Below are 27934 nucleotides of genomic sequence, written 5' to 3'. Positions count from 1 at the left end.
TTCCCTTGGGTAAATTCCCAGTAGTGGGATGGCTGGGTCAAACAGTAGGTCTATATTCGGGTTTTTGAGGTATCTCCATACTGTTTTCCATAGTGGCTTTATCACTTTACATTCCCACCAACAGTGGGTTAGGGTGCCCTTTTCCCCACATCCTCTCCAGCATTTGTTGTTTGTTGATTTCTGTATGAGGGCCTCTCTAACTGGGGTGAGGTGAAATGTCATTGTGGTTTTGATTTGCATTTCCCTGATGGCTAAAATTCCTGAGCATTTTTTCACGTTTCTGTTGGCCATTTGGATTTCCTCTTTTGAAAAATATCTGTTAAGGTCCTTGGCCCATCTTTTTATTGGGTTGTTTCTTTTGTTGTTGTGGAGTTTCTTAATCATTTTATAGATTCTGGTTGTTAATCCTTTATCAGTGGTGTAGTTTGCAAATAATTTCTCCCTTTTAATTCTATCTATTGTTATTAGCAGATACTTGGTCTTATTTATGTGATCCCTTTGACACTTAATCATATTTATATGATCAATTACACACTTAACATGATCACTTTATCACATAAGATGGCATTAGTACCACCCAGCTTAATCGATTTGCAGTCCCATGGCAAGTTTTTAGCTCACCCTTTGGGGTAAGTCCACAGGAATGTGTGCCGAACTGTGCAGCTCCTCCCTTTCCTATTCCAATGCTTTATTATTGGGATCAATTTTCAATTGACTTTATATGCATATGATTAATTCTATGTTATGTAAAAGTTCAACTAATGGTATTAAGTGGAAAAAATAAAGAAATATAATAATAAACTGTTCCTTGACAGTCAAGACAAGGACTGTTCAAGTCATTGCTTCTCATAGTGTCAATTTCACTTCTACAGGTTTCTGTGTAGGTGCTCTGTTAGTTATCACAGATCAGGGAGAATAATGGTATTTGTCCCTTTAGAACTGGCTTATTTCACTAACTATGATGTTTTCCAGATTCATCTGTATTGTTGCAAATGACCAGATTTAATATTTTTTACCATTATGTAGCATTCTAGAGGATAAATATCCTGTAACTTCTTTATCCAGTCTTCCACTGACAGGCAATTAATATGATTCCATGTCTTCGCAATTGTGAATTGTGCTGCAGTAAACATGGAGGTGTTGATAATCCTTTTGCTGATTTCATTTCCCTTGGGTAAATTCTGAGGAGTGGCATGGCTAGGTCCTCTGGTAGGATTGGATTGATTTCTAGAATTTCTTTTCTGTGCCATTGGTCTGTCCATCTGTTTATGCAGCAATACTGGGCTGTTTGGATTATAACTGCCTTGTAGTATGTCTTTAAATCTGGTATTGTGATGCCTCAGGATTTGTTTTGCTGTATAAGATTGCTTTAGCAATTTGAGGTCTCCTGCATTTCCAAGTGAATTATAGCATTTTCACTAGATTTGAAAAGAATGTCTTTAGTATTTTGATTGGTATTGCATTGAATCTGTGAATTATTTGCAGAGGAAGGTACATTTTGACAATATTGATACTTCCAATCCATGAACATGGGAGTTTTTCCATTTTTGTATGTCGTCTTCTATTTCTTTCTTTAGTTTTGTAATTCTCATCATAGAGATCGTTGACATCCTTGGTTAAATTTATTTCAAAGTATTGGATTTTTTTGTAGCTATTGTGAATGGTTTTGATCCTAGAAGTTCTTTCTCAGCCATGGCATTGTCTGTTATACAAAGGCTGTTGTTTTTTGTGTGTTAACTTTATATCCTGCTATTTTACCAAACTCTTCTATGAGTTCCACTAGTCTCTTAGTGGAGTTTTTTTTTTTTTTTTTTGATTCCCTATATATAGAATCAAATCATTTGTAAATAGGGGCAGTTTGATTTCATCTTTACTGATTTGAATCCTTTGATTTCTTTCTCTTGCCATATGGCTCTGGATAAGACTTCCAGGACTATACTGAATAGCAATGGTGAGAGTGGGTACCTTTATCTGATTCTGGATCTTGGTGGGAATGACTCCAACTTTTCCCCATTCAGTAATTATGACCATGGGTTTGTCATAAATTCTTGATTGTGTTGAGGAATGTTCCTTCTAAATCTAAATTGCTTAGAGTTTTTATCAGGAAAAGTTGTTGTATTTTATCAAATGCTTTCTTTTCATCTATTGAGATAGTCATATGGTTTTTGTTCTTCAATTTGTTAATGTAATATATCACATTGATCGATTTGCAAATATTGAATCATCCCTGAATACCAGGAATAAATCCTACTTGGTCCAGGTGAATGATCTTCCTGATGTGTTGTTGGCTTTGATTGGCTATTATTTGCTTGAGGAAGTTTGCATCTATGTTCATTGGGGAAATTGGTCTGTAGTTCTCTGTTGCTTGTTTTCTGGATTTACAAATTAAGGTGATGCTGGCTTCATAGAAAGAATTTGAGAGGATTCCCTCCCTTTTAATTATTTAGAGTAACTTGAGAAGAATTGTAATTAGTTCTTAAAATGTCTGGTAGAATTTCAGCAGTGAAGCTATCCAGTCCTGGGCTTTTCTCTGTTGGGAGGGTCTTTATTACTGATTCAATTTCTGTCTTGGTTATGGGTCTGTTTAGGCTTTCTTTGTCTTCATGACTCAGTTTAGGTAGGTTGTATGTGTCTGGGAATCTATCCATTTCTTCTAGGTTTCCAAGTCTGTTAGCATAAAGTTCTTAGTAATAATTTCTGATGATTCTTTTTATTTCTGTGGTATCTGTTGTTACATTTCATTTTTTATCTCTAATTTTATTGATTTGGGTCTTCTCTCCCTTTTTTTGGTTAGTTGGACCAATGGTATGTCAATTTTATTTTTTTCACAAAACCATCTCTTCCTTTTGCTGATCTTTGGTATTTCTTTTTGTTTTTTGTTTGTTTGTTTGTTTCAATTTTGTTGAACTCTTCTCTCATTTTAATTATTTATTTTTTCTACTGGTTTGCTGCTGTTTTTCTAGATCCTTGAGGTACATAGATAGTTCATTTATTTGGTGCCTTTCAAGTTTCTTAATGTAGGCACCAGTTGCTATAAACTTTCCTCTTAATACTGCTTTTGCTGTATCCCACAAAATTTGTTATGTTGTATTGTCATCTTTGTTTCCAGAAGTTTTTTGATTTCTTCTATGAACAATTTTTCATTCAGGAACATGTTGTTCATTCTCCATGTGTTTGCATATGATGTAGAGATTCTTGACTTGGTGATTTCCAGCTTCATTGCATTGTGGTCCAAGAACATGCATGGTATGATTTCGATTTTTTTGAATTTACTAAGAGTTGCTTTATGGCATAGCATGTTGTCAATCCTAGAGAAAGTTCCATGTACCAGAGAGAAAAATATGTACTCTGTGACTGTAGGTTGGGAGGCTCTGTAGATATCTGCGAGGTCTATTTGTTCTATGGTGTCGATTAAATCTGTAGTTTCCTTGTTGATTTTCTGTCTTGCTGATCTGTCCATTGTTGAAAGTGGGGTATTAAAGTCGCCAATTACTATTGTATTTGAGTCTTTATCTCCCTTTAAATGGCTTAACATTCTTTTAAGTAGCTAAGTGCCCTGTATTTAGGAGTATATACATTTATAATAGTCACATCTTCCTGTTGAATTTATCCTTTAATCGTTATATAGTGTTCTCCTTTGCTTCTTTTAGTAGTTTTTTGTCTTAAAGTCTATTTTGTCTGATATTCAGATGGCTGTACCAGCTCTTTTTTGGTTTCTGTTAGTATGGATTATCTTTTTCATCCTTTCACTTTCAGTCTGCATGCATCTTGTTGGTAAGATGTGTTCCTTGTAGGCAGCAAATAGATGGGTTTTGTTTTTAAATCCATTCTTCCACTCTGTAGCTTTTAACTGGGGATTGAGACCATTTACATTTAGTGTGACTATTGTTAAGTACCGACTCTGCTCTGCCATGTTCCATAAAGAGTTCTGCTTATCTATTTTAGATTTCATTTGTACTTTTCAGGGTCATTTTCTGTGTTCATCTACTTTTTTAGTGATGCTCCTGTTTCTATGTTGCTCCTTGACATCTTTTATAGGGCTGGGCAGGTAGCTACAAATTCTTTCAATTTCTGTTTTCTGTGGAAGATCCTCATTTCTCCATTCATAAATGAGAATTTTGCAGGGTATAATAGTCTAGGTTGGCAGTTTTTTCTCTTAGGACTTGGACTATGTCTTGCCATCCTCTTCTTGCCTTTGGGGTTTGTGATGAGAAGTCTTGAGTGAGTCTCATTGGGTTTCCTCTGAACGTGATTTGTCATTTCTCTTGTGCACATTTTAAGATCTTTATGTGCTACAGAGGAGAGTTTTGCTACAAGGTGTTGAGGTGAAGATCTTTTCTTGTCATGTCTGATGGGAGTTCTGTGCACTTGGATGCCTCTTTCTTTCTCCAGATTGGGGAAGTTTTGTTTTTATTTCATTAAGGATTCCTTCTAATCCTTTCTCTCTTTCCACACCTTCTGGAATTTCTATGATCCATATGTTGGGTAGTTGGATAGAATCTTGTAGATCGCCAACCATGTCTTTTAATTTTCTAATTTATTCTTCTTGCATTTGATCTGACTGTACTATTTCCAGAAATTTGTCTGCTACTTCTGATATTCTTTCTTCTCACTTACTGTATTGTTAAGGCTTTTCACTGCATTTTTTGTTGGATCTATTGAATTCTTCATTTCGAGTATTTCATTCTGACTTCTCTTTAATATCTCAATTTCTTGGGAACAGTTTTCATTTAGATCGTGAATTTATTTCTGATTGCTTCAAAGTAATCTGACAATTTTCTGCATTCCATTTCTGGCATATCCTCAATTTCTTCTTCAGCTTCTATTATTGAGGAGTTGTAGTTTTCCTTTGGAGGGCTCATAGTGTCTTCCTTATTCTTAAGTTTTCTTCCCCTGTTTTTGGCATTTCAGGTTGCTTTTCTCTTTAACATGTGTCTTGGTGCTTGTGGTGAGATTTTCCCTCTGCTATGAGCTGCTATGTGTCTGTGCATTGCAAGTGGAAGCATGCATCCCCGCCTCTGGGAGTCCTTCTTGCTTCTTGATCGTGATGGGTGTAGGTATGAGAGCTCTGGTGCACTAATCCCTGCCCACTGGGGCTGGGCTCTTTTCTTACTGGTGCATAGTACGGCTCGAGATTTCAATATTTAGGATTTCTCCTTGTTGTATGGCTTGCATGGTGGGGGGAAATTATTCTGAAATGCTTTGATACTCGTTCCCATGTTGCGGGTGTGGTGAAGTGGCCCATGGACGTGTGCACGGGAGGCAAATATGGTAGCCTCTTGTTTACATGTGAAGGTGTGAACAAACAATATGGCTTCTCTCAGCCAGCTGTATGTCCAGTTGTGCGGAGGGGGGAAGACATAAATGGACAGGGGTATGCGTGACCTCTCCATTTGTTTCCCTGTTCTTCCCACTTTGACCTTCAAACACAGTTTTCCAGGCTACCTACTCACTGCTATCTGCAACTCTGCAGACTTGCAACCTTGCATCTCATCTGGTCTGCTGAGCAGGTGGTAACATCCGTCTCCCTGTTCTGCTTCACCACGCCTCCACTACTTCCCTTTCTTTTTTGCTCCCTCAGTGTGGACCTGCCCAGTCTCCGTTGGACTCCTCAGCATGAAATTCTCATGGTTCTGTCACCAGCTTGTATCCCCTTTATTAACCATCTATTTTGCCTTGTGTGAGTCAGAACATGATGTTGCTATACTGCCATCATGCTCCCCCTCCCATTTTCCCTTGAAAGTTCATATTTTATCATTCACAACAAATACTATTAATTGTTCACCTTTAGGTAACAGGCTCACCTCATTTACTTTCAAGAAAACATAATCCAAATATCCAAGCCTGAATAATTATACTTTGTTAGTCATGCTTTAAAAAAAATTATATTCTATGACAAAAAGTGGTTAGTTTAGCTAACAACTCAAATAGCCACATACATATTTGTCCTCAAGACAATAATTATACTTTGATATGGACAGATATTCTATAAGTAAATTTTCAATTTTGCTGCCAGAATAAAATTTTGTCACAAAATAAAATTGATCATTTTTATTGCCTAAGGGAAATTGTTTATATTTCTGTTAGCTTACATCAGTTTTACCCATCATAGATTTTGTGCTATCAGTTTAAATTCCAATACAGTGAAAGAGCCAAAAAAATCTTAGTATCACTACAATAATAATGTTTATTTTTTGGGCCCTCAGAAGGAACTCAGAGGCCCCCTCCTCCAAGGGTTAAAAGACTGTACTTTGGGAAATGATATAGTCTAGTGTAATAGAAATGCCAATCATTCTGATTTGATCATTGTACATTTTACACATGTATTGAAATACCACATTGTATCCCATATATATATATATATATATAATAAAATTATTAAAACTTAAAATGGGCAAATTAGGAAAGAAAAAAAAAACACATAATAAGAACCTCTTTTATGAGCTACACTCCATCATAGCCCCCAGTTGCCACCCCATAATAATTTGAATCCCATGGACAACCCAGCCATGTTTGAATGTTGAACAAGCAGGTGTTGCCATTGATTTCTCAACAATGTTGCAGTGGATTCGTTTCTGAGAGGAGCAGCGTGGTGGGGGCAAGAGGCGCGGAGTCACCACACAGACCCCGGGAGTCGGGTGAAGGCAGGCTTGAGGTGAGCAGCCCGCAGACTCGTTTATTACAGTTGGAACCACATCTTATATAGTCAAGACCAGCCAATCTGGTCAAGGGGTGGTCTATGCCCCAACCAATCACAGCCTGTTGCCAGGTAGGCTCCGTTGCCAGGTGGGTTTCAAAGCCATTCCTGAGTAACTGACACTCACTTGCCAGTGGCCACCTTGGCATGGCCTTCTCATTCCACCACAAGCAGGATTATGCCAAACTCATTAAATCACTGTATTCTTCAGAAATCTAAGTGCCTATATGCTGGCTCCCCTTATAGAACACAAGGAAATAATGCATACTTTTCCATGGAATACCTTCTATATATTTCATATATAAGTTTTTACTGGACTGGATAGTATATTTGCCAGTGTTCTCCAGAGAAATAGGGAAAATAAGATAAACATGTAGAGTTGGCATACAGAGTGGGCTTAGGTGATCATAATGCCTGACAACTCCCCATGCTACAGCATGGGTCAGCAGCCAGGAAACCCGGGAACAGCTGGTACTGCAGTCCAGGTCCTAAAGCCATTTACTGGCCAACTTCCTGCTGCATCCAGCACAGCAGGGTGTCAGGTTAAACTGAAAGAGGAACAGTGTCACACAGGTTAAGGCAGCAGACTCAGATTAAAGATACTAATGTAGAAAAACAAGGGGACACTGTCCACTGCCAAGGTGGAGGCAGCAGCAGAGGCCCAGATGTCTGGTTACTCCAAGTATTTGATTGATTATCAATTATATGATTGATTAATCATAAAAATGTGCAGTTTTGTGGAAACAGGATTTCAGGATGAAGGAGTTTACACATAGTAAAACAGGGAACAATGATGAATTTCAATGTTTACAAGAAGGAGTTGTTTGTTTAGAAGCTAGGATTAAAAGAACTATCACAATGTGGAAGTCTTGAGGGAGACTAATTTTTTTTTTATTTATTTATTTATCTGAAAGTCAGAGTTACGGAGAGAGAGAGAGGTCTTCCATCTGCTGGTTCACTCCCCAAATGGCCACAGTGGCCAGAGCTGAGCCGATCCAAAGCTAGGAGCTTCTTCCAGGTCTCCCACAGAGGTACAAGGGCCCAAGCACTTGGGCCATCTTCCACTGCTTTCCCAGGCCATTGCATAGGGCTGGATCAGAGATGGAGCAGCTGGGACTTGAACCAGTGCCCATCTGAGAAGATGACACTGCAGACGGTGCCTTTACCCGCTATGCCATGGCACCAGTCCCTGTGGGGGCTAATTATTAACTGGGCCGAACGTCCTACATGCTGTTGACCAGAGCTCACAGCATTTCCTTTGCTGCCTCAGCATCGTTTCCAGTGACCTTTTCCATTGATATAACTTGACCAATCACCTTTGTAATCTGGCCAAGTATGTCTTCAGCATAATTCAGACCATGCAGTGGTCTCCAAAATCTAGGCCTTTAACAGCATTCAGGCCATGTGGCGGTCTCCAACAACTTCCCTCTTACCCTGCAGGGTCACTCACTCTTCTTGGAAAATCTTCAGCCTATTACAGGAAGCCCACCCATTATCCTGAGGGCACACTCCTTTACTCATTCTACCAATGTAAACATTAATCTCACCCAAAACCCTTACAGAAACATCCAGAATGATAATTGATCCCATATCTGGGTGCTGTGAACTAGACAAGTTGACGTGAAAGTAACCATCACAGATAGAGTACTCCCAAATTCATGTCTTTGTCAGAACCTCAGAATGTGACCACAGGGACCAGAGCTGTGGCACAGTGGGTTAAAGCCACTGCCTGCAGTGATGGCATCTCACATGGGTGCCAGTTCAAGTCCCAGCTGCCCCACTTCCAATCCAGCTCTCTTCTATGGCCTGGGAAAGCAGAAGTTGGCCCAAGTTCTTGGGCCCCAGCACTTGAGTGAGAGACCTGGAAGAAGCTCCTGGCTCCTGGCTTCACATCGGCCCAGGTCCAACCATTTGGGGAGTGAACCAGCAGACGGACAACTTCTCTCTCTCTCTCTGTTTCTCCCTCTCTAACTCTGTCTTTCAAATAAATAAATCTTAAAAGAGTTAGAATGTGGCCACAGCTGGAAACAGGGACATTGTAGATGTCATTAGTTAAGATGAGCTCAGGCTGGAGTGAGCCAGGGGAGTTGGATACAACATGACTGATACCTCATAGGAAGACAAGTTAAGGGACTGAGACATAGGGAGAACCCCACATTGTGGTGGAGCCTGGGTTGGATTGGTGTGCCCACAAGCCAAGGAATGCCAAGCATTGCCAACATCCCCGAAGCTAGCTGAAAGGGTATAGGGCAGACCCCCAGCCCCCAGATCCTTCAGGGAGAGCTTAGAGCTTTGGACCTGCCACCACCTTGTTTTCAGTTGTGTAGCCTCCAGATGCTGAGGTGTAGACTGCTGTTGCTTTAAGCCCCCTAGTTTTTAGTGATTCTTTATGGTCGCCCTAGGAAAGCACTGCAATTGCTGTATTGCTACATCGCTTGAAGTGTGCAAATGTAGAAGCAAAAAATCTCTTCTTGGGTAAAAACAAATAAGAAGGATGTTTCTTAAAAGTATGGGGAAGTAGGAACAAAACCCCTGACTCAGATAAGCTTGTGACCTGAAGTGTGGAAAGAGGTTATACAAGGAGCCAGGTGGAAGAGAGAGGGAAGTGGCCAGGCTTGAGACATCTAGCCTTGCAGGAGACATCGCTCAATGAAAGGCACAGAGGGAAGGACCAGGAGTGTTGTCTGCCACTCTGCTGCTTCCTCTTTGATACAGGTGTCTACCCTGGAGAGTTTTCCAGAAAGGTATCTGACAATCACTCAGAGGGTCCCCTGTCTGCCTCCTGCAACATCAGGACTCCAAGAGAGGAGATGAGAGCCAGAGGGCTCGGGTGAAGAGACAGCCCCGCCGTGTCTCTGCATGGAAAAAGAGAGTGTCAGATCACAGCTGGAAAATAAGATGTTACAGGGAAGCTTGAAGAGCCGGGTTCTTTCTCCTTGGTAAAGGCCCTACCTGCATAACATGAAGGGGCTCAGTGACAGACACATTAAAACACCATTAAACTGTGAAATAGAACACAGTGTGAAAATAGATTTAACCTTCACAGTGTATCGATCTCCAGCCCGCGCCGTGCCCAAGTTCTTGGACAACTGTTTTATAATAGGTTTTACTTATTTTCCTGTTGCTAGACTGACTTCCTCAGAGGACAGCGTTATTTCTAAAAGCTCCTGACAGCTGAGAGAAGCAGGCTGGCTTCTCAGGGAGTGCCTGGCCTTGGAGCGCTCCCACCAGCTGCTCCATAGACAGAATTCAGTTTGTGAAAGCGAAGAATGATTTTTTGTGGTGGCTGCTGGGATGACAGATGCCCAAGGATGGAGGAGGGGGGAATTGCCTGGTCCTCAGGGGGAGGGGAGGAGAGAGGGCAGGAGCTGGGTGCCAATATTTCTTGTGGCTTAATTTGCACACCTGTGCACAAGGGGGTGTGCTGTCTTGTCGAAGGCTCTCATGGTCCACGCTTGTGTACAAGATGTGTACACGTATGTACACATGCATCCCACACTCTGTTCATTATATGGGGCTGGAGAGTGTCCATTTCCATTAACAAAAATGTCCAAGCATCTTCAATTCTCTAAATAATTTTCTGAGTAAGTTTTTAACCCACATGAACAGAATTACAGAAAGTATATAAAGATGGCAAAGTCACTGCTTCTCACAGAAACATTAGTATTTAATTCTGCAGTGGCTTAGAATAAGAAGCAAATGGGAAGAGAGATTTTACACAGAATTTGTAATAATGAGCTCAAGAACATCTTAGCTGTGGGAGTTTCAACACTCTTGTTTTTTTAAAGATGTAATTATTTACTTGAAAGAGAGAGAGGGAACACACACACACACACACACACACACAGAATCTTATCTGCTGGTTCACTCCCCAAAGGGTCACAACAGCCCAGGCTGGGCCAGTCTGAAGCCAGGAACCAGGTGCTTCATCCAGGTCTCCACATGTGTGCAGGGACCCAAGCACACGGGCCATCCTCTAATGCTTTCCCTGGCGCATTAGCGCCGAGCTGGATCAGAAATAGAGCATCAGGACCTAAACCAGCACTCATACTGGATGCAGGCACCACAGGCGATGGCTTTGCCCACTGCACCACAGCATCAGCCCTGACCCTCTTTTCTTTACAACATTGTTTCTCTTGGCCACCTTACTGACAAAATGAATACCTACAGGAAAGCTTCTCCCTAGAGAATCAGGAAAGTTATAAGGAAAGGAACAGGGAGTTTTGAAGCATCCAATAAGCCAGGAAGCCTGCACTGTAGTCCAGAGCGCTGATGGCGGCAATACGTGGAGCCGTAATTCATCATGGAAGGCAGAAAAGCCCCGCGGGAGCACTCAAAGTCCCACTCTCACAAAGTTGTCTCCCTGTTCATATTCTGAATAATGTTTCATAGTAGGAATTCAAATACATTTGAAAAAATTGAGCATCAATACTTACATAAAAACTCTATAAAAGAGGAAAAAAATTACTCAAGTGTGACAAAAAATCTATGCCATATAAGTAAGTATATCGTGTTTACTGGTGAAAAACTAAATTCTTCCTGGGTATAGGAACACAGTAAACTTATTTCATTTATTGCTTAAAATGATTGTCTTGATATTATGCATTTAAACATAAAATAATAGCTGTCATAATGAAAGGAATAAAGGAAAAGATACCCTTTTTATTATATGATTGCCTATCCATAAAAGAATAATACCCACCACTGAATGATTAAATCAAATATTTTTGCTGATTGAACTTTGAAAACCATCAATTTTCTGTTTTATAAGTGTATCTGCTCCTAAAACAGAATAAGAAAAGAAATCCTCCACTCCAAAAAGATTGTACCCAATTGGAAACAAAAATATAAAGTAAGACAAAATAATCCTTATTGGAAATATGTAGAACATGGGTGAATAAAATTATAAAATGCTCTCATGCTATACATTGAGAGATTGAATATTGTAAAGACAGAAAATTTTACCAAAATAATCTATTAATGCAATGACATTTAAGTAAGATATTTTGTAACATGAAAATGATCTTCCCAGAGTTCAGATAGAAGAGTATGTGGGCGTGGAACACGGGGGCTTTTAAAATGAAGAGCGACAGGGGCTGGCATGGATTCTCAGATATTAGGCATGCATTAGGTACATACCTGAATGCCTACTACGCATTCCTTGCCAATGGAAGGGGCGGAGACAAAGATATTTCCTACCTTCCTCTATAGGAGCTTAAGAGCTTTCTGAGAGATGTGAAAGAAATAACACAAATATCAGAAGTACTTAGTTAAGAAGAGCATTAAGTGTTTTCAAAGAAAGCGACATGGCGTGGGAAGATCGTGTCTGAAAGTACATATTGTTCTCTGCTCAAATCAGAGGAGACCACGCTCATGGACCAACAGACACATGAATGGGGTCACTGGACTCGGGTGTAGCATAGCAGAAATTAGAGGCACAGACCTTTACAGGTGGTGACATTTATTTATTTATTTGAAAGAATAACAGCGACTGGGAGAGATGGAGATCTTCCATCCACTAGTTCACTCCCCTGATGGACGCAATGACCAGGGTTGGGCCAGTCCAAAGCTGGGAGCTTCATCTGGATCTCCTACGAGGATGTCAGGGGTCCAAATACTTAGTTCATCTTCCACTGCCTTTCCCAAAGCATTAGCAGGGAGCTGGATCAAAAGTGGAACAGCCAGGACACAAACTGGTGCTCATATGGGATACTGGCATTGCAGGCAGCAGGAGTACCCACTATGCCACAATGTCAGACCCAGTATTTGATATTTGGCCCAGTCATTCCTATTCTACCTCTGTTATCACATCCTCCAGCCCTACCAAACATGCTAAAATTCTTGACAATGACACCACCTAAGGTTGACGGGAAACTTAAATATTACTACATGGTGTTTTGTGTGGGTATGGTGTAAATATGTATCCCAAAGATTTGCATACCCCAAGCTTGGTCCTCAGTGTGGCAGTGTTGAGAGATGGAAGACCATTAAGAGGCAGGAACCAGTGGGAAGTAATTGGTTCACCAGGGACATCATTCACGAAGATATTATTGCAGTTCTAGTGAAACTTTGGTTAGTTCCCACAAAAAGTGCGTTACAAAAGGAGCACATCTAGGCTATAAATTTCCCCACATTCTGTCTCTGTGATCATTTCCCAGCACCATTTGCCTTGATGTCACCCTCCAGGTTGCAATGTGGCCAGAGGCCCTCACCAGGGTTGAACAATGCGGCCACCCAGTCTCCAACTTTCCGGCTCCACAGCTGTCAGCTAACAGCTTCTCTTTGTATATACCCTAGCCCCAGGTACGTTGCTACAGCAACACAAAACAGACAAAAATACATGGGAAGCCCTGAAAAAAATATGTAGCAACTATGACTCCTGAATGAACACTAGCAAATACCACATTCATTGTTGAAGTGTTCTTTCAAAGAATATGTAAATCTTTTCATTCATTTAGGTCTTCCTTGTTGTTTCAGACTTCTCTCCAGAGATGTTCATGTGTTGTTAAATTAAACCATACTTAGTTTGTAGCTTTTATTGCTAGTTTAAAAGGAATCTTGTTTTCTATTTCTTTATTGGTTAATTCCTATTTGCCAGAAGATTATTGATTTTTAAATTTTTAATGTATATTTCAACTGATAAAGGGTTGATAACCAGAATCTACAAAGAAATCAAGAAACTCCACAACATCAAAACAAACAACCCACTTAAGAGATGGGCCAAGGACCTCAATAGACATTTTTCAAAAGAGGAAATCCAAATGGCCAACAGACACATGAAAAAATGTTCAAGATCACTACCAATCAGGGAAATGCAAATCAAAACCACAAAAAGGTTTCACCTCACCCTGGTCAGAATGGCTCACATTCAGAAATCTACCAACAACAGATGCAGGAGAAGATGTGGGGAAAAAGGGACACTAACCCACTGTTGGTGGGAATGCAAACTGGTTAAGCCACTATGGAAGTCAGTCTGGAGATTCCTCAGAAACCTGAAAAAACCCTACCATTCAACCCAGCCATCCCACTCCTTGAAATTTACCCAAAGGAAATGAAATTGGCAAACAAACAAGCTGTCTGCACATTAATGTTTATTGCAGCTCAATTCACAATAGCTAAGACCTGGAACCAACCCAAATGCCCATCAACAGTAGACTGGATAAAGAAATTATGGGACATGTACTCTATAGAATACTATACAGCAGTCAAAAACAACGAAACCCGGTCATTTGCAACAAGATGGAGGAATTTGGAAAACATCATGCTGAGTGAATTAAGCCAGTCCCAAAGGGACAAATATCATATGTTCTCCCTGATGGGTGACAACTAACTAAGCACCAAAGGGGAAACTTGTTGAAGTGAAATGGACACTATGAGAAACAGTGACTTGATCAGCTCTTGTCCTCACGGTTGATGTACAATGTAATACTTTATCCATTTTAGTATTTTTTTTGTTCTAGTACCATTGGTTGAACTCTGTAATTAACACACAATTATTCTTAGGTGTTTAAATTTTAACTGAAAAGTGATCCCTGTTAGGAATTTGGAAAACATTTGGCTGAGTGAAATAAGCCAATCCCAAAGGGACAAATACCATATGTTCTCCCTGATCGGTGACAACTAATTGAGCACCAAAAAGGAAACCTGTTAAAGTGAAATGAACACTATGAGAAATGGTGACTTGATCAGCCCTCACCCTGACTGTTGATGAGCAACTTGATATGTTATCCCTCTTAGTATTTTTTTTGTTTGTTCTACTTAATACTTTTGGTTGAATACTGTAATCAATACACAATTCTTCTTAAGTGCTGCAACTTAACTGAAAAGTGATTGCTGTTAAATATAAGAGTGGGAATAAGAGAGGGAAGAGATGTGCAATTCGGGACATGCTCAAGCTGACTTACCTCAAACAGTAGAGTTAGAAACATACCAGGGGATTCGAATTCAATCCCATCAAGGTGGCATGTACCAATGCCATCTCACTATTCCAAGTGATCAATTTCTGTTCACAATTGATCATAATGATAGGACTAAGAACCAAAGGGATCATATAAACAAGAATAGTGTCTGCAAATAGTAGCTGATAGAATAAAAAAGGGAGAGAACGATCCAACATGGGAAGTGAGATACACAGCAGACCCATAGAATGGCAGATGTCCTAAACAGCACTCTGGCCTCAGAATCAGCCCTTAAGGCATGCGGATCCAGCTGAAAAGCCCATGAGAGTATTTCAGGCATGGAAAGTCAAGACACTCTGGGAAAGAAAAAAAAAAAAAAAAAGAAAAAAAAAAAACCTAAATGAAAGATCTCCGCAAGTGAGATCCCAGTGGAAAGAACGGGTCATCAAAGAAGGAGGTACCTTTCTCTGAAGGGAGGCGAGAACTTCCACTTTGACCATGGCCTTGTCTAAATATGATCAGAGTCAGTGAACTCAGGGGGCTTCCATAGCCTTGGAAGCTCATGACAAGAGCCTAGGGTGATTACTGAGGCCATAAACAAGAGTGTCAATTTGTTAAGTCAACAACAGGAGTCACTGTGCACTTACTCCTCATGTAGGATCTCTGTCCTTAGTGTGCTGTACATTGAGATTTAATGCTATAACTGGTACTCAAACAGTATTTTTCACTTTATGTTTCTGTGTGGGAGCAAACTGTTGAAATCTTTACTTAATGTATGCTAAACTGATCTTCTGTATATAAAGAGAATCGAAAATGAATCTTGATGTGAATGGAAGGGGAGAGGGAGTGGGAAAGGGGAGGGTTGCAGGTGGGAGGGACGTTATGGGGGGGGGAAGCCATTGTAATCCATAAGCTGTACTTTGGAAATTTATATTCATTAAATGAAAGTTAAAAAAATATATAATCTTGGATTAGGCAATGTGTTTTAAGTGTTATTCCAAAGGTGAAATGCATAGGACAACATTTTAAATGGCAAGGACTTACCAAAATCAAAATGTAAGTGACAATGTGTGGGAAAATACATGAGAAAAGGGTCTAGTTCCCTAAATATATAGAAAGTTATTGAAAAGAAAGAAATTTGGAAATTGGGGCAATACCAGGAAGAAACAATTAAAAGGAGAAGAAATAGAAATAAAATCCAGAACACATCTTATATGTAATCTTATATGTACAAATAGCATTATCTGAGATTCCTGCTGTAGTGACAGAAACCCACATAACGTAAATTATGCAAAAGGGAAAATGCATCAGTTGATGATATCTAAGGCTGGTTCTTGCCACAATCTGAAGCAGAGTCACCTGCACATTTGTCACAGTTTTTAGCTATATTGTGTTTTATTCTGTTTAATTTGCTCAATCAGCAGATGAGACAGCTGCCGGTAGCTCCTTCCAGCCTAACAAGATAACATCTAACAGCTCTCTTCAGTGTCTGTATCTGAAACCCAGGAAAGATTCTGTTCCTGGTTTGGGGCATTTGCTTATGCCGATCCATTCACTATAGCTAAGAGTTTGATATAGTAGGACAGCTTAACCTGGATCGTATGACTGACTCTGTGGCTAGATTTGGGATGGTGATTGACAAATCCACCTTACGACCAGGCATTGAGGAAAGGGGGCTGCTTTGCTGTGGAGTGACTTGTGCACAAATGATTTTGTTTCCAGTCATTTAGTAGAAACAAGCAATTGACATAATTTTCTTGAGGCAGAAGAAAGAACTTGGGAAAGTTGTTCTCAATTCATCATTAAAAACCACAAATCATTATAAGCAAACAAAAACCCAATAAACTGATTGTGCAGAGGGGTCTGGTAGGAAGTTAGGTTTCCAAGGACGTGCTTGGGCTCCTTGTAATTTTCTGTAGGACCCTAGTGGCAGTAAGACCTCATTACACTGAAAGTCACCTCCCAAACCACTGCTGAGCCAGAGTGGCTTGCTGTAGACATTATAGCACGGTCCTTGGAGAGAGAGGGAGCAATTCCATCTTGGGGGACACAAGGAGGGAGCACCAGAAAGGTCTGAGATGGAGAGGGGAGAGGGACAGTCAGTGTTCCCGCTGCAAGAGTAGGTCTCTGAGTGAGCAGTGTGGTCCGGGATGAAGGTTAGTTACAAATACAATCTCGAGCTGTGAGAGGCACACTAATGTTTATTTTTTCTCCCCAGTAAATTGATAGGTTGGCAGGTTTGAGGCCTGTGTCCTTTAGAAATCCCACTGCAGAACTTGGAGGTTTAATACAGCCGGAGAGGCAATAAACAGCCCGAAGGTCACTGGCAGCATCCACTAGGAAGTGAAAATGTTTTGTTTTATGAAAAACACAAAATATAGAGAAAATGGAGCCTCCAAATGACGATCAGAAGACTACAGAGACCAAACAATAAAATTCTGTAGTCCCACAGAACTTTCCAGAAAACTCAAATTCCCTTTGTCAAACCATCTGTCATCTTTCACATTTAAACACCTTCAAGTGGCAAGCGGCATTGCAGTGCTACGTGGAGATGAGGTCAGTACAGATCCGGTTTCAGGAGGCTGTTCTGCATGCATGCCAACATATCTCCATCTCTTGGGTTGGGAAGATCAAGCACCTGGAGGGAGTGAAGTGAGAAGCTGGTCAGAGCCTGTACACTCATGGAAGACTTTGGCCTGGGACTTTCTTTTTTTTTTATCTTTTATTTAATGAATATAAATTTCCAAAGTACAACTCATGGATTACAATGGCTTCCCCCCCCCCCATACCGTCCCTCCCACCCACAACCCTCCCCTTTCCCACTCCCTCTCCCCTTCCATTCACATCAAGATTCATTTTCAATTATCTTAATATACAGAAGATCAGCTTAGTATACCTTAAGTAAGGATTTCAACAGTTTGCTCCCACACAGAGACATAAAGCGAAAAATAATGATTTTTTTTTAAATGATGATGAAATCAGATCAGACCTATTGTCATGTTTAATCCCAGTGAGAGTCAAGTTGGGAATTGATTTTTTTTTTTTACAGAAGATCAGTTTAGTGTACATTAAGTAAAGATTTCAATCGTTTGCACCCCCATAGAAACACAAAGTGAAATATACTGTTTGAGTACTCGTTATAGCATTAAGCCTCAATGTACAGCACATTAAGGACAGAGATCCTACATGAGGAGTAAGTGCACAGTGACTCCTGTTGTTGACTTTACCAATTGACACTCCTGTTTATGGCATCAGTAATCTCCCTATGCACCAGTCATGAGTTTCCAAGGCTATGGAAGCCCCTTGAGTTCTCTGACTCTTATCTTGTTTAGACACGGTCATAGTCAAAGTGGAGGTTCTCTCCTCCCTTCTGAGAAAGGCACCTCCCTCTTTGAAGACCTGTTCTTTCCACTGGGATCTCACTCACAGAGATCTTTTTGCCAGAGTGTCTTGGCTTTCCATGCCTGAAATACTCTCATGGGCTTTTCAGCCAGATCCAAGTGCCTTTAGGGCTGATTCTGAGGCCAGAGTGCTATTTAGGACATCCGCCATTCTATGAGTCGGCTGAGTATCTCACTTCCCATGTTGGATCACTTTCCCCTTTATTTATTCTATCGGTTAGTGTTAGCAGGTACTGGACTTGTTTATGTGCTCCCTTTGACTCTTAGTCCTTTCATTATGATCAATTGTGAACTGAAATTGATCACTTGGAATAGTGAGATGGCATTGGCACATGCCACCTTGATGGGATTGAACTGGAATCCCCTGGTATGTTTCCAACTCTACCAATTGGGGCAAGTCAGCCCGAGCATGCCCCAAGTTATACATCTCTTCCCTCTCTTATTCCCACTCTTATGTTTAACAGGGATCACATTTCAGTTAATTTTCAACACTTAAGAATAACTGTGTGATAATTACAGAATTAAACCAGTCATATTAAGTAGAACAGACAAAAAAAAAATACTAGGAGGGATAATGTATTAAGTTGTCCATTAACAGTCAGGGCTATGCTGATCAAGTCACCATTTCTCATAGTGTCCATTTCACTTCAACAAGTTTCCCCTTTGGTGTTCAGTCAGTTGTCACCAATCAGGGAGAACATATGGTATTTGTCCCTTTGGGACTGGCTTACTTCACTCAGCATGATGTGTTCCAGATTCCTCCATTTTGTTGCAAATGACTGGATTTCGTTGTTTCTTACTGCGGTATAGTATTCTAAAGAATACATATCCCATAATTTCTTTATCCAGTCTACCATTGATGGGCATTTAGGTTGGTTCCAGGTCTTGGCTATTGTGAATTGTGCTGCAATAAACATTAGGGTGCAGACTGCTTTTTTGTTTGTCAATTTAAACTCCTTTGGGTAAATTCCAAGGAGTGGGATGGCTGGGTCGAACGGTAGGGTTATATTCAGGTTTCTGAGGAATCTCCAGACTGACTTCCATAGTGGCTTGACCAGTTTGCATTCCCACCAACAGTGGGTTAGTGTCCCTTTTTCCCCACATCCTCGCCAGCATCTGTTGTTGGTAGATTTCTGTATGTGAGCCATTCTAACCTCTAACCGGGGTGAGGTGAAACCTCATTGTGCTTTTGATTTGCATTTCCCTGATTGCTAGTGACCTTGAACATTTTTTCATGTGCCTGTTGGCCATTTGGATTTCCTCTTTTGAAAAATGTCTATTGAGGTCCTTGGCCCATCTCTTAAGTGGGTTGTTGGTTTTGTTTTTGTGGAGTTTCTTGATCTCTTTGTAGATTCTGGTTATTAACCCTTTATCTGTTGCATAGTTTGCAAATATTTTTTCCCATTCTGTCGGTTGTCTCTTCACTCTCCTGACTGTTTCTTTTGCAGTACAGAAACTTCTCAATTTGATGCAATCCCAATAGTTGATTTTGGCTTTGACTGCCTGTGCCTCCCGGGTCTTTTCCAGAAATTCTTTGCCTGTGCCAATATCTTGAAGGGTTTCTCCAATGTTCTCTAATAACTTGATGGTGTCAGGACGTAGATTTAGGTCTTTAACCCACGTTGAGTGGATTTTTGTTTAAGGTGTAAGGTAGGGGTCTTGCTTCATGCTTCTGCACGTGGAAATCCAGTTTTCCCAGCACCATTTATTGAATAGACTGTCCTTGCTCCAGGAATTAGTTTTAGATCCTTGATCAAATATAAGTTGGCTGTAGATGTTTGGATTGATTTCTGGTGTTTCAATTCTGTTCCATTGGTCTATCCATCTGTTTCTGTACCAGTACCATGCTGTTTTGATTACAACTGCCCTGTAGTATGTCCTGAAGTCTGGTATTGTGATGCCTCCGGCTTTGTTTTTGTTGTACAAGATTGCTTTAGCTATTCAAGGTCTCTTGTGCCTCCATATGAATTTCAGCATCATTTTTTCTAGATCTGCGAAGAATGTCTTTGGTATCTTGATTGGGATTGCATTGAATCTATAAATTGCTTTTGGGAGAATGGACATTTTGATGATGTTGATTCTTCCAATCCATGAGCATGGAAGATTTTTCCATTTCTTGGTATCCTCTTCTATTTCTTTCTTTAAGGTTTTGTAATTCTCATCGTAGAGATCTTTAACGTCCTTGGTTAAGTTTATTCCAAGGTATTTGATTGTTTTTGTAGCTATTGTGAATGGGATTGATCTTAGCAGTTCTTTCTCAGTCATGGCATTGCTTGTGTATGGCCTGGGACTTTCTTCCCACCTAGAGTTCCAGGGACGATGTCCCTTGCATCTCAATAGCAAAGAATGTACTTTTAAACACCAGCACTAGAAAAGATGGCATAATTGCATAATTCTGCATGTTACTTTAATGGTATTTTGTTCTCATCACACCTAACAACAAGCCCCATCACACAGCACACTATCTTAAGTGTTGACTCCAAAATCATAAATGAAAAGCAGACAAGGTTCACCCTTTTGGAGAGCTTCTGTCCATTTAAAGTCACGTTTTTGCTGCAGGTCCCTCTTCAAAGCATCTGAGATGGATAAAGGAGACATTTACACATGAGGACACAAACACCATCAAGAAGGCACTAAACAACAAAAAACTTAAACACAAGAAAGTATATGCATGGCTTTTAGGGCCAAAACTACTGTGTATTAAAAGGGATGTGATATAGGAAAAGCATTAACAAACATGAACAGAATGACTACTGGGAGAGACAGGAGAAAGGCTTTCCTGAGTGAGGCAGATTTGGGGATTGAAGAGGAGTGCAGTTTGACTGGAATCAACTGTGTTTCTGGGAGAGACGTTACATAGGTTGGAGCCGGCTGCATCCTTCATAGTCTAACCTACTCCACTTGCTGAAAAGTTTAGTCACATGTATTATTGCTGCCTGTAGGTTGCTCTGTTTCCTGCACTGGACTGTGTGTCCTTGAAGGCCTAGACTATGAGTAACTCTGGTTCTTGATTGGCATGAATCTATGTGTGTGCTTCTCCAATCTGGAAGTGTCCCTTAGCCTAGGTCACTAATAAGAAGGCCAGTGCAGTCTTGCTGACCTCACTGAAATGCTCGTGTCAGCCTACCAACCCAGCCAGGGGAAGTGGGCAAACATGCTTGGCTCCATTCCCTCTCGTTCTCTTTGGACTCAGCCCATCTGCAGAGGGCAGTCATTTTCCTCTGATCCTTTCTGCCCTGATTTACATAGCAGCAGATTTTGGCTCAGTGGAAACATTCCCTGTACCTGGGTAGCCAATCCTATTTAATGCTGGGTTTCAGTATTAGATATAGTTTTTCCTCATTTGGAAAGAGCAGTAATAAAGGCATAGTTTCCTCTACATATGTTTGACCCCTGCATCTACCCTCTTGATTGTCTCTGAACTCAAGTGGAAAATGGGGGTATTATGGCCATCTTAATCCCATCAAACCCTAATATTTGGAATTAAATAAGTGTATATAGTGATTGAAGAATGAATCCATGGCTTAATTATTGCCATCCCAATACCCTGTTGCCTTCAAGGCCCAGCTGCAGGCCAGTGCACCTAGTAATAGGATCTTACATGAAGTCATTTTGAGTCACTCTCAATAGATCACTTTCTCCTTCCTGTTTTTGAGATACTTAAATATTTGCTTCTTTTTCCTTCTTCTGTAAAATCCATTTCTTAATTCCCAGGAACACGCCTATCACCTTTTAATCTTTGAACATCACCTCCCGTATCCCTCCACCTCCTACCTTGCCCCAACTCACACTTCCTACAGCTGTTGCCTCATTCAATCCTACTCTGCATTTCTGCAGCCAAGAAATAAAAAATAATCCTGAAAATAGGAAGCTAGATGCCATCTTTGTCACACATGCCCTTCTGCACGGGGACACACGTCCTACTTAGGACATTACCATTTGCAGCTAGAAACTGGTTTTGTGTCTTCCTCTCCCTTTCACATGTCAACCATCACAAGGGTGTTGCACAAAGATGAAGAAAAAAGTTGATTTTTTTAATTTTAATTTGTCTTCTGTTTTGTTTTGTTTTAGAATATAGCAATAACTCTAGAAATTGAGTATAATATTTTGTGAAGAACTCACTAAGATCAGAAATCTACTTGCAGTACAAAGTTTATTTTATCTAGCCTTCTGGAATTAAATGATCACACCTAGTTCCAAAGCTTCTTTGAAAATAATTAAACCCTGAAACCACTGAGACAGATAAAGTTGTAGCTTGGAGATATGCCTGGAAAAGTAGAAGGGCTTGAGAGTCCAGCATCTATAGATCTCAAGATAGACATGTCTGAGCATCACTATAGAATTTAAAAAACAGAGAGACATAGGGTACATTGAAAATGGAAAAACAATTAAAATATATTGAAAGTAGAAAGAAAAAGAGAAATCATTCCTAATTAATTCTGGTGCCCTACTCAACCCCAGCCTCTTTGTAATCCTACTGGGAACATCTTTATTGATCTTAGGGTCCTGCAGTGAATTCTGAAGCTTATCTCAGCATAAAAACAGGCTCTTGGGATGAGCAGTGACTTAATCACATGACAATCACTGTTAACAATGCATGGACAATACGAAAATATGCAGAGAAAGACTGGCAGTGATAAATGCAAAGAGGTAGCACTGACTTGTAGCACAGTTTCTAACTAAAATCCTACTGATCCTGCTCTTAGGAAAAACTGATTCAGTGAACTGTAATGTCAAAAAACTGCTGCTTTAATATTCTAATTTTTAATATTTTATTAGAATTTGTTGCTGAAATCAGAGAGATACCCAGCATTAAGCTTTTCTACCAAATTGAAAGATTTTAAGTAAGAATTTCTCTTATCTTAGTTGCTCAAGATTCGCTTGATGTTTAGACCATGGCAAGCATTGGAAGATGGTGGGAAAAGCTAGTAAAACCTGGGTTTGTTCTCACAATAAGAAACTTTCAGATTAAAATCTCAAGTGTCTTCAAATATTATATCTATACTTTTATATATGTTGAAGAACATACATAGGCATGTTAAAATTTTAGAATAGGTTCCTATCTATATTATGACACTAATTGAAAATTAATTACTAGCATGTCATTTCGACTGGCACACGTTTTAAAATTGATACATTTGAGCAGATACGTGTGTGAAGAAGGGCCACAAATTCTGCTTATTTTGAGTTCCTTAAAGTCTGTTGTACTGAATATGACAGAATTCTCTTATGAGCATCATACGTAAGAGAGCAAATCTACAAGAGGTGGGAAGAAAAAGCAGCAGGTCTGAGTGAGAGCTGTGGAGAGCCTTGTGGATGGATAGAAAGTGGTGGTCTCTGTGTCTGATAAAGAATCGGAATCTGCACCAGCACAGTGGTGGAGGGAGCAGCTTTGTCCTTGTCATGTCTCTGTGTGTGTGTGTGTGTGTGTGTGTGTGTGTGTACATACATTTTCTTTATCTAGACATCAGTTCATTGACATCTGGGAAAATCCATATCTCACTTATTGTGAATTGAGCTTCAATAAAAAGGAGGTATAGGTAACTCTTTCATATGCTGATTTCACTTCCTCTGCTTAAATTCCCAGGAGTAAGATGGCTAGTTTATACAGTGTATCAATTTTCAGATTTCTGAGGAATCTCCATATTGTCCTGCATAATGGTTATACTAGTTAATATTCCCACCAACAATGTATCAGGGTACCTTTTCTTCCACTTCCTCACTGGCATTAATTTTTTTTTTTTATTTTTGGGTGATAACCTATTCATGTCCTTTGCCCATTTCTTAACTAGATTATGTTGAGTTTCTTGAGCTCTTAATATATTCTGGTTATTAATCCTTTATCAGATGTCTAGTTGGCAAATATTTTTTAACGTTCTGTCAATTGTCTCTTCACTTTCTCGAGTGTTTCTTTTGCTGTGCAGAAGCTTTATAGCTTGATGTATTCCAGTTCACTTGTTTCCTTTTTTGTTGCCTGTGGTTCTGGGGTCTGATTTGAGAAGTCTTTGTCTATGCCAATGTCTCCTGCCTACACCAATGTCTTGTAGTATTTATCTTATGTTTTCCTCTAGTAATTTGATGGTTTCAGATATCAGGTTTAGATTCTGGATTCGTTGTGGGTTGATTTTTGTATAGGTGTTATGGAGAGTTCTTGTTTTGTACATCTGCATGATGAGATTCAGTTTTCCCAATAGCATTTGTTGAATAGACTGTCCTTTCCCTGGGTAGTGATTTTAGCACATTTGTCAAAGATTAGTTGTAGACATTAGTTTTGGATTAATTTCTGGAGTTTCTAATATGTTCCTTTGGGACATAGGTCTATTCCTTTGCCAATATCAAGCTGTTTTGATTGTAACAATCCTGTGACATGTCTTGAAATTTGGTATTATGATGCCTCCAGCTTTGTTTTTATTCAAGTTTGCTTTAGCTATTTAGCATCTGTTGTGCTTCATATTAATTTAAGGGTCATTTTTCTAGATCTCAGAAGAATGTACTTAGTATTTTGAATTGGATCACATTGAACCTGTAAATTGCTTTGTGTAGTATAGACATTTTGATGATATTGATCCTTCAAGTTCATGAACATGGAACATAGAATATTTTTCTATTTTTGTGTTTGTGTCTTCTATTGATTTCTTTAATGTTTTGTAATTTCCATTATAGAAATATTTTATATCCTTGCTCTATATTTAATTAAGCTCAGTATTTCTTTCACTAAAATGTCTATTCTGTGAATGTTAGATTCAGTCTCATAAATTCCATGTGTTTTTTTCATTCCTTTTTATTATATATTGCTCCTTAGACTGGATATTTTCGAAGGACTTGTCCTCTAATTCACTGATTCTTTGTTCTGCTTGACCAAGTTATCTATTAAAGCTTTCTATTGCATTATCCATTTCATTCATTGTATTCTTAAGCTCCAGAATTTCTGTTTGGTCATCTTTAATGATTCTGTTTCTCTGTTAAAGTTCTCATTTTTTTTAGCATATTGCTTTTTTGATTTCATTTCTCCTTTATATTCATTTGTTTTGAATTATTTTGAACTATGTCATATTATTTGTAGATCTCCCTTTCTTTGGAATTGGTTACTAGTAAATTATTGGATTTATTTGGGACTGTCTTCTTTCCTTATTTTTTTCATATTTCTTGTTGCCTTTAACTAATGTCTGCAAATTTGATGGAATCACTTTTTTTCAGATTTTATAGCCTTATTTTGCTGGGGAAAGATCTTTACTTACCGTCAGTTGTAAAGGCTGGTGAGGTTCCAGTGAAGTCGCAGCAGCATAGTCTTCATGCAATGCTGTCAGGTGGAGCCAGCATTAGCAAATATTTCAGGAGTCTTCTACAACCAAAGGCTTTGGATATCTATAGTAATATTAAGGGATACTGTGATTATTGATGGTTAAGATTGATGGGTCTTGCTGATCACTTTTTTTTTTTTTTTGCTATAGAAGTAATTGTCACAAACACTTTCTTATTGCTAGTTTCAGCTTGCAGGCATGCTAGCTGTGGAGTGCCACTCAGGTCTGAGGCACAATGGCTGTGAAGCAGTCAAGAAGCCATATTCTGGAACACAAGTACACATAGAAGAGCAATGGTTCTGGGATCATATGCAATGACACTGGTCAGGAGGCACAGACACTCTTGCTACCACACTGGTACAGTGTAAGGTGCAGGTATTTATAGAGATGTTCAGTAATCAGGATCCTGAGCACGGTCATGTACACAACCACAGCATCTCTTGAATCTGAAGTGCATGTGTTTCCACATCAGTGGCACTCCAGTGTCCTAGGTGTATATGCTGCCGTCACACCTAAGGAGCTGCAGTCCAAAGTAGAGGTGTGTGTTCCTAGGACAAACCTAGGAACCTGGAAGATGTGCCTGCTATAGTTGTGGCTCCAATACATGAAGTGCAGATCCGGGATCCATGAATCCAGAATCTGGAGCTTGAGCATTGGCAGTTCCAGAGTTGAGAGCATGGGCAAGTTCACTGTGGTAATGGCTCTCATGTTCAAGGCAGTGCTAGATCTAGAGTCCAGAGTACATGGAGAAATGGATGATCACAGCCTCAGGTCCTGGCCTAGGCTAGCTACAGCAATGTGGTCTCAAATGCACATGTATTTGTGCAGCCACTAAGTCAATGTCAGGAATACCAGCACAGGTAGAGTGACTGTAGCACCAGTGTCTTGGATATGGGCAGGGGAGGGAAGGGGTGGCAGAGCGGTGGCTCCTTCCAGTGAGGCTGTGGAAGCATCCTACTGTCCAGGGATCTGTAGAGGTGATGGCTGTTGGCTAATTCAATGGCAGAGACTTATGGTATCCTCTGCATAAAAGACCAGTGGCAACTAAGGTGGCACCTACCTTATGGCTGATACTGATAGCCCCTGGCTTCTTTCTTCATTCCTAGCTATCTTTGGGCATCCCCAGTACTCTTATCCCCCTGCCCCCAGCAATTCTTTCTGTGTGTGTGTTCTCTTTCATTCTACTGTGTTGCTACAGGATATTAATTGGATCCTTGAGCCCACTCAGTTGTATTTTCATTTGTCATTACTTTTCAAAATTTTTGTGTGTGGAATGTGTGTATGTGTGTGTGTGTGATGGATGTGATAAATGTGGTTTCTCCAACTCTACCATCTTGTTAATATAATTCAAGAATTAAATAATTATCTAACTTGGAATACTTAGAAATGTGCCTGATAAGTGTTAGATATTAGTAATATTAAAATTTGTAGATTGTTATTGGCAACCCCAGAGCAAAGGTTTTCTTATGCTAGCATTTGAGAATTATTCACAGCCTGAGACTGGACTTCTGCCTCCTCTGTCTAGCATACAAATTGCCAGTGGACACATTCTTCTCACATTGACAGAGTTCTCTGTCCAAAGGCCCACCGGGAAAGAGATCCATTTTCAAGCAGAATAGCATAGAAAACCCACAGCTCTTGCCTGCAACAGGTAAACCAATTTTTCATTTCAAAATAAGAAGGATGAGCCATGGGTCCTAAGACCAATGAGAAAAATAAGCAATGTTAAAGAAGAATTGAAGAAAAAGATGATTCAGGGAGACAAAAACAATTTAACAGTGAAACACTGTTATCTTCAGATTAGAGAAGATACTTTTAAAATAATAGAGAACTATGAGAAAACATAAATTAAAAATATATTTGATCAGCCGGCACCACAGCTCACTAGGCTAATCCTCCGCCTTGCAGCGCCAACACACCGGGTTCTAGCCCCGGTCGGGGCGCCGGATTCTGTCCCGGTTGCCCCTCTTCCAGGCCAGCTCTCTGCTGTGGCCAGGGAGTGCAGTGGAGGATGGCCCAAGTCCTTGGGCCCTGCACCCCATGGGAGACCAGGAGAAGCACCTGGCTCCTGCCTTTGGATCAGCGCGGTGCACCGGCCACAGCACGCCGGCCGCGGCAGCCATTGGAGGGTGAACCAACAGCAAAGGAAGACCTTTCTCTCTGTCTCTCTCTCTCACTGTCCACTCTGCCTGTCTATATATATATATATATATATATATATATATATACACACACACACACACATACTTGATCAATCCAATAACTGATTGGATCAATGAGAGCTAGGCATGGAAGATTCCCAGAATGCAGGACAAAGAGGGAACGTGAGGAACGAGCATGTGGCACAATGGACTGAGCCACCACTCGTGACACAGACACTCCACGTCAGAGTGCAAATTTGAGTCCCCACTTCTCTGCTTCAGATCCAACTTCCTACTAATGCGCTTGGTAAGAGCAGAGAAAGATGGCCCAAGGACTAGGGATACTACCACCTCTGCCTTTAGGCAGGTAGGTAGATAGATAGTTAGATCTTTTAAAAAGAGAGAGAAAATATTAGAAAAAGAAAACAATTCTGAAACTATTCCTGATACAATAATCTCAGTAAAAGATGAGAAAATTTAAGAAAGAAAACTAATA

General features: G+C 40.1%; 1 protein-coding gene across 8 annotated transcripts in view; it reads left to right on the top strand.

The window, feature by feature from the left end:
- The window catches only part of LOC127483844 (uncharacterized), a 124653-nt gene that overhangs the window by 65140 nt on the left and 31579 nt on the right, over window positions 1–27934 (top strand). For 3 of the 8 annotated variants that reach the window (XM_089311104.1, XM_089311105.1, XM_089311103.1), the window contains exon 2: window positions 6565–6655. The exons of 4 other annotated variants lie outside the window; for them this stretch is intronic. In XM_089311104.1, the coding sequence (XP_089167230.1) occupies window positions 6565–6655 (91 nt within the window). Of the gene's footprint in view, window positions 1–6564; window positions 6656–26822; window positions 26949–27934 lie in introns of all 8 variants that reach the window. One more of the 8 variants, XR_016218671.1, reaches the window with a different exon arrangement.

Source organism: Oryctolagus cuniculus, chromosome 12, assembly GCF_051225735.1.
Source record: "Oryctolagus cuniculus isolate XC-2025 breed Fujian yellow rabbit chromosome 12, ASM5122573v1, whole genome shotgun sequence".
Lineage (NCBI taxonomy): Eukaryota > Metazoa > Chordata > Mammalia > Lagomorpha > Leporidae > Oryctolagus > Oryctolagus cuniculus.
The sequence above is the reverse complement of the archived record's forward strand: the minus strand, read 5'-3'. Positions and strand labels throughout refer to the sequence as shown.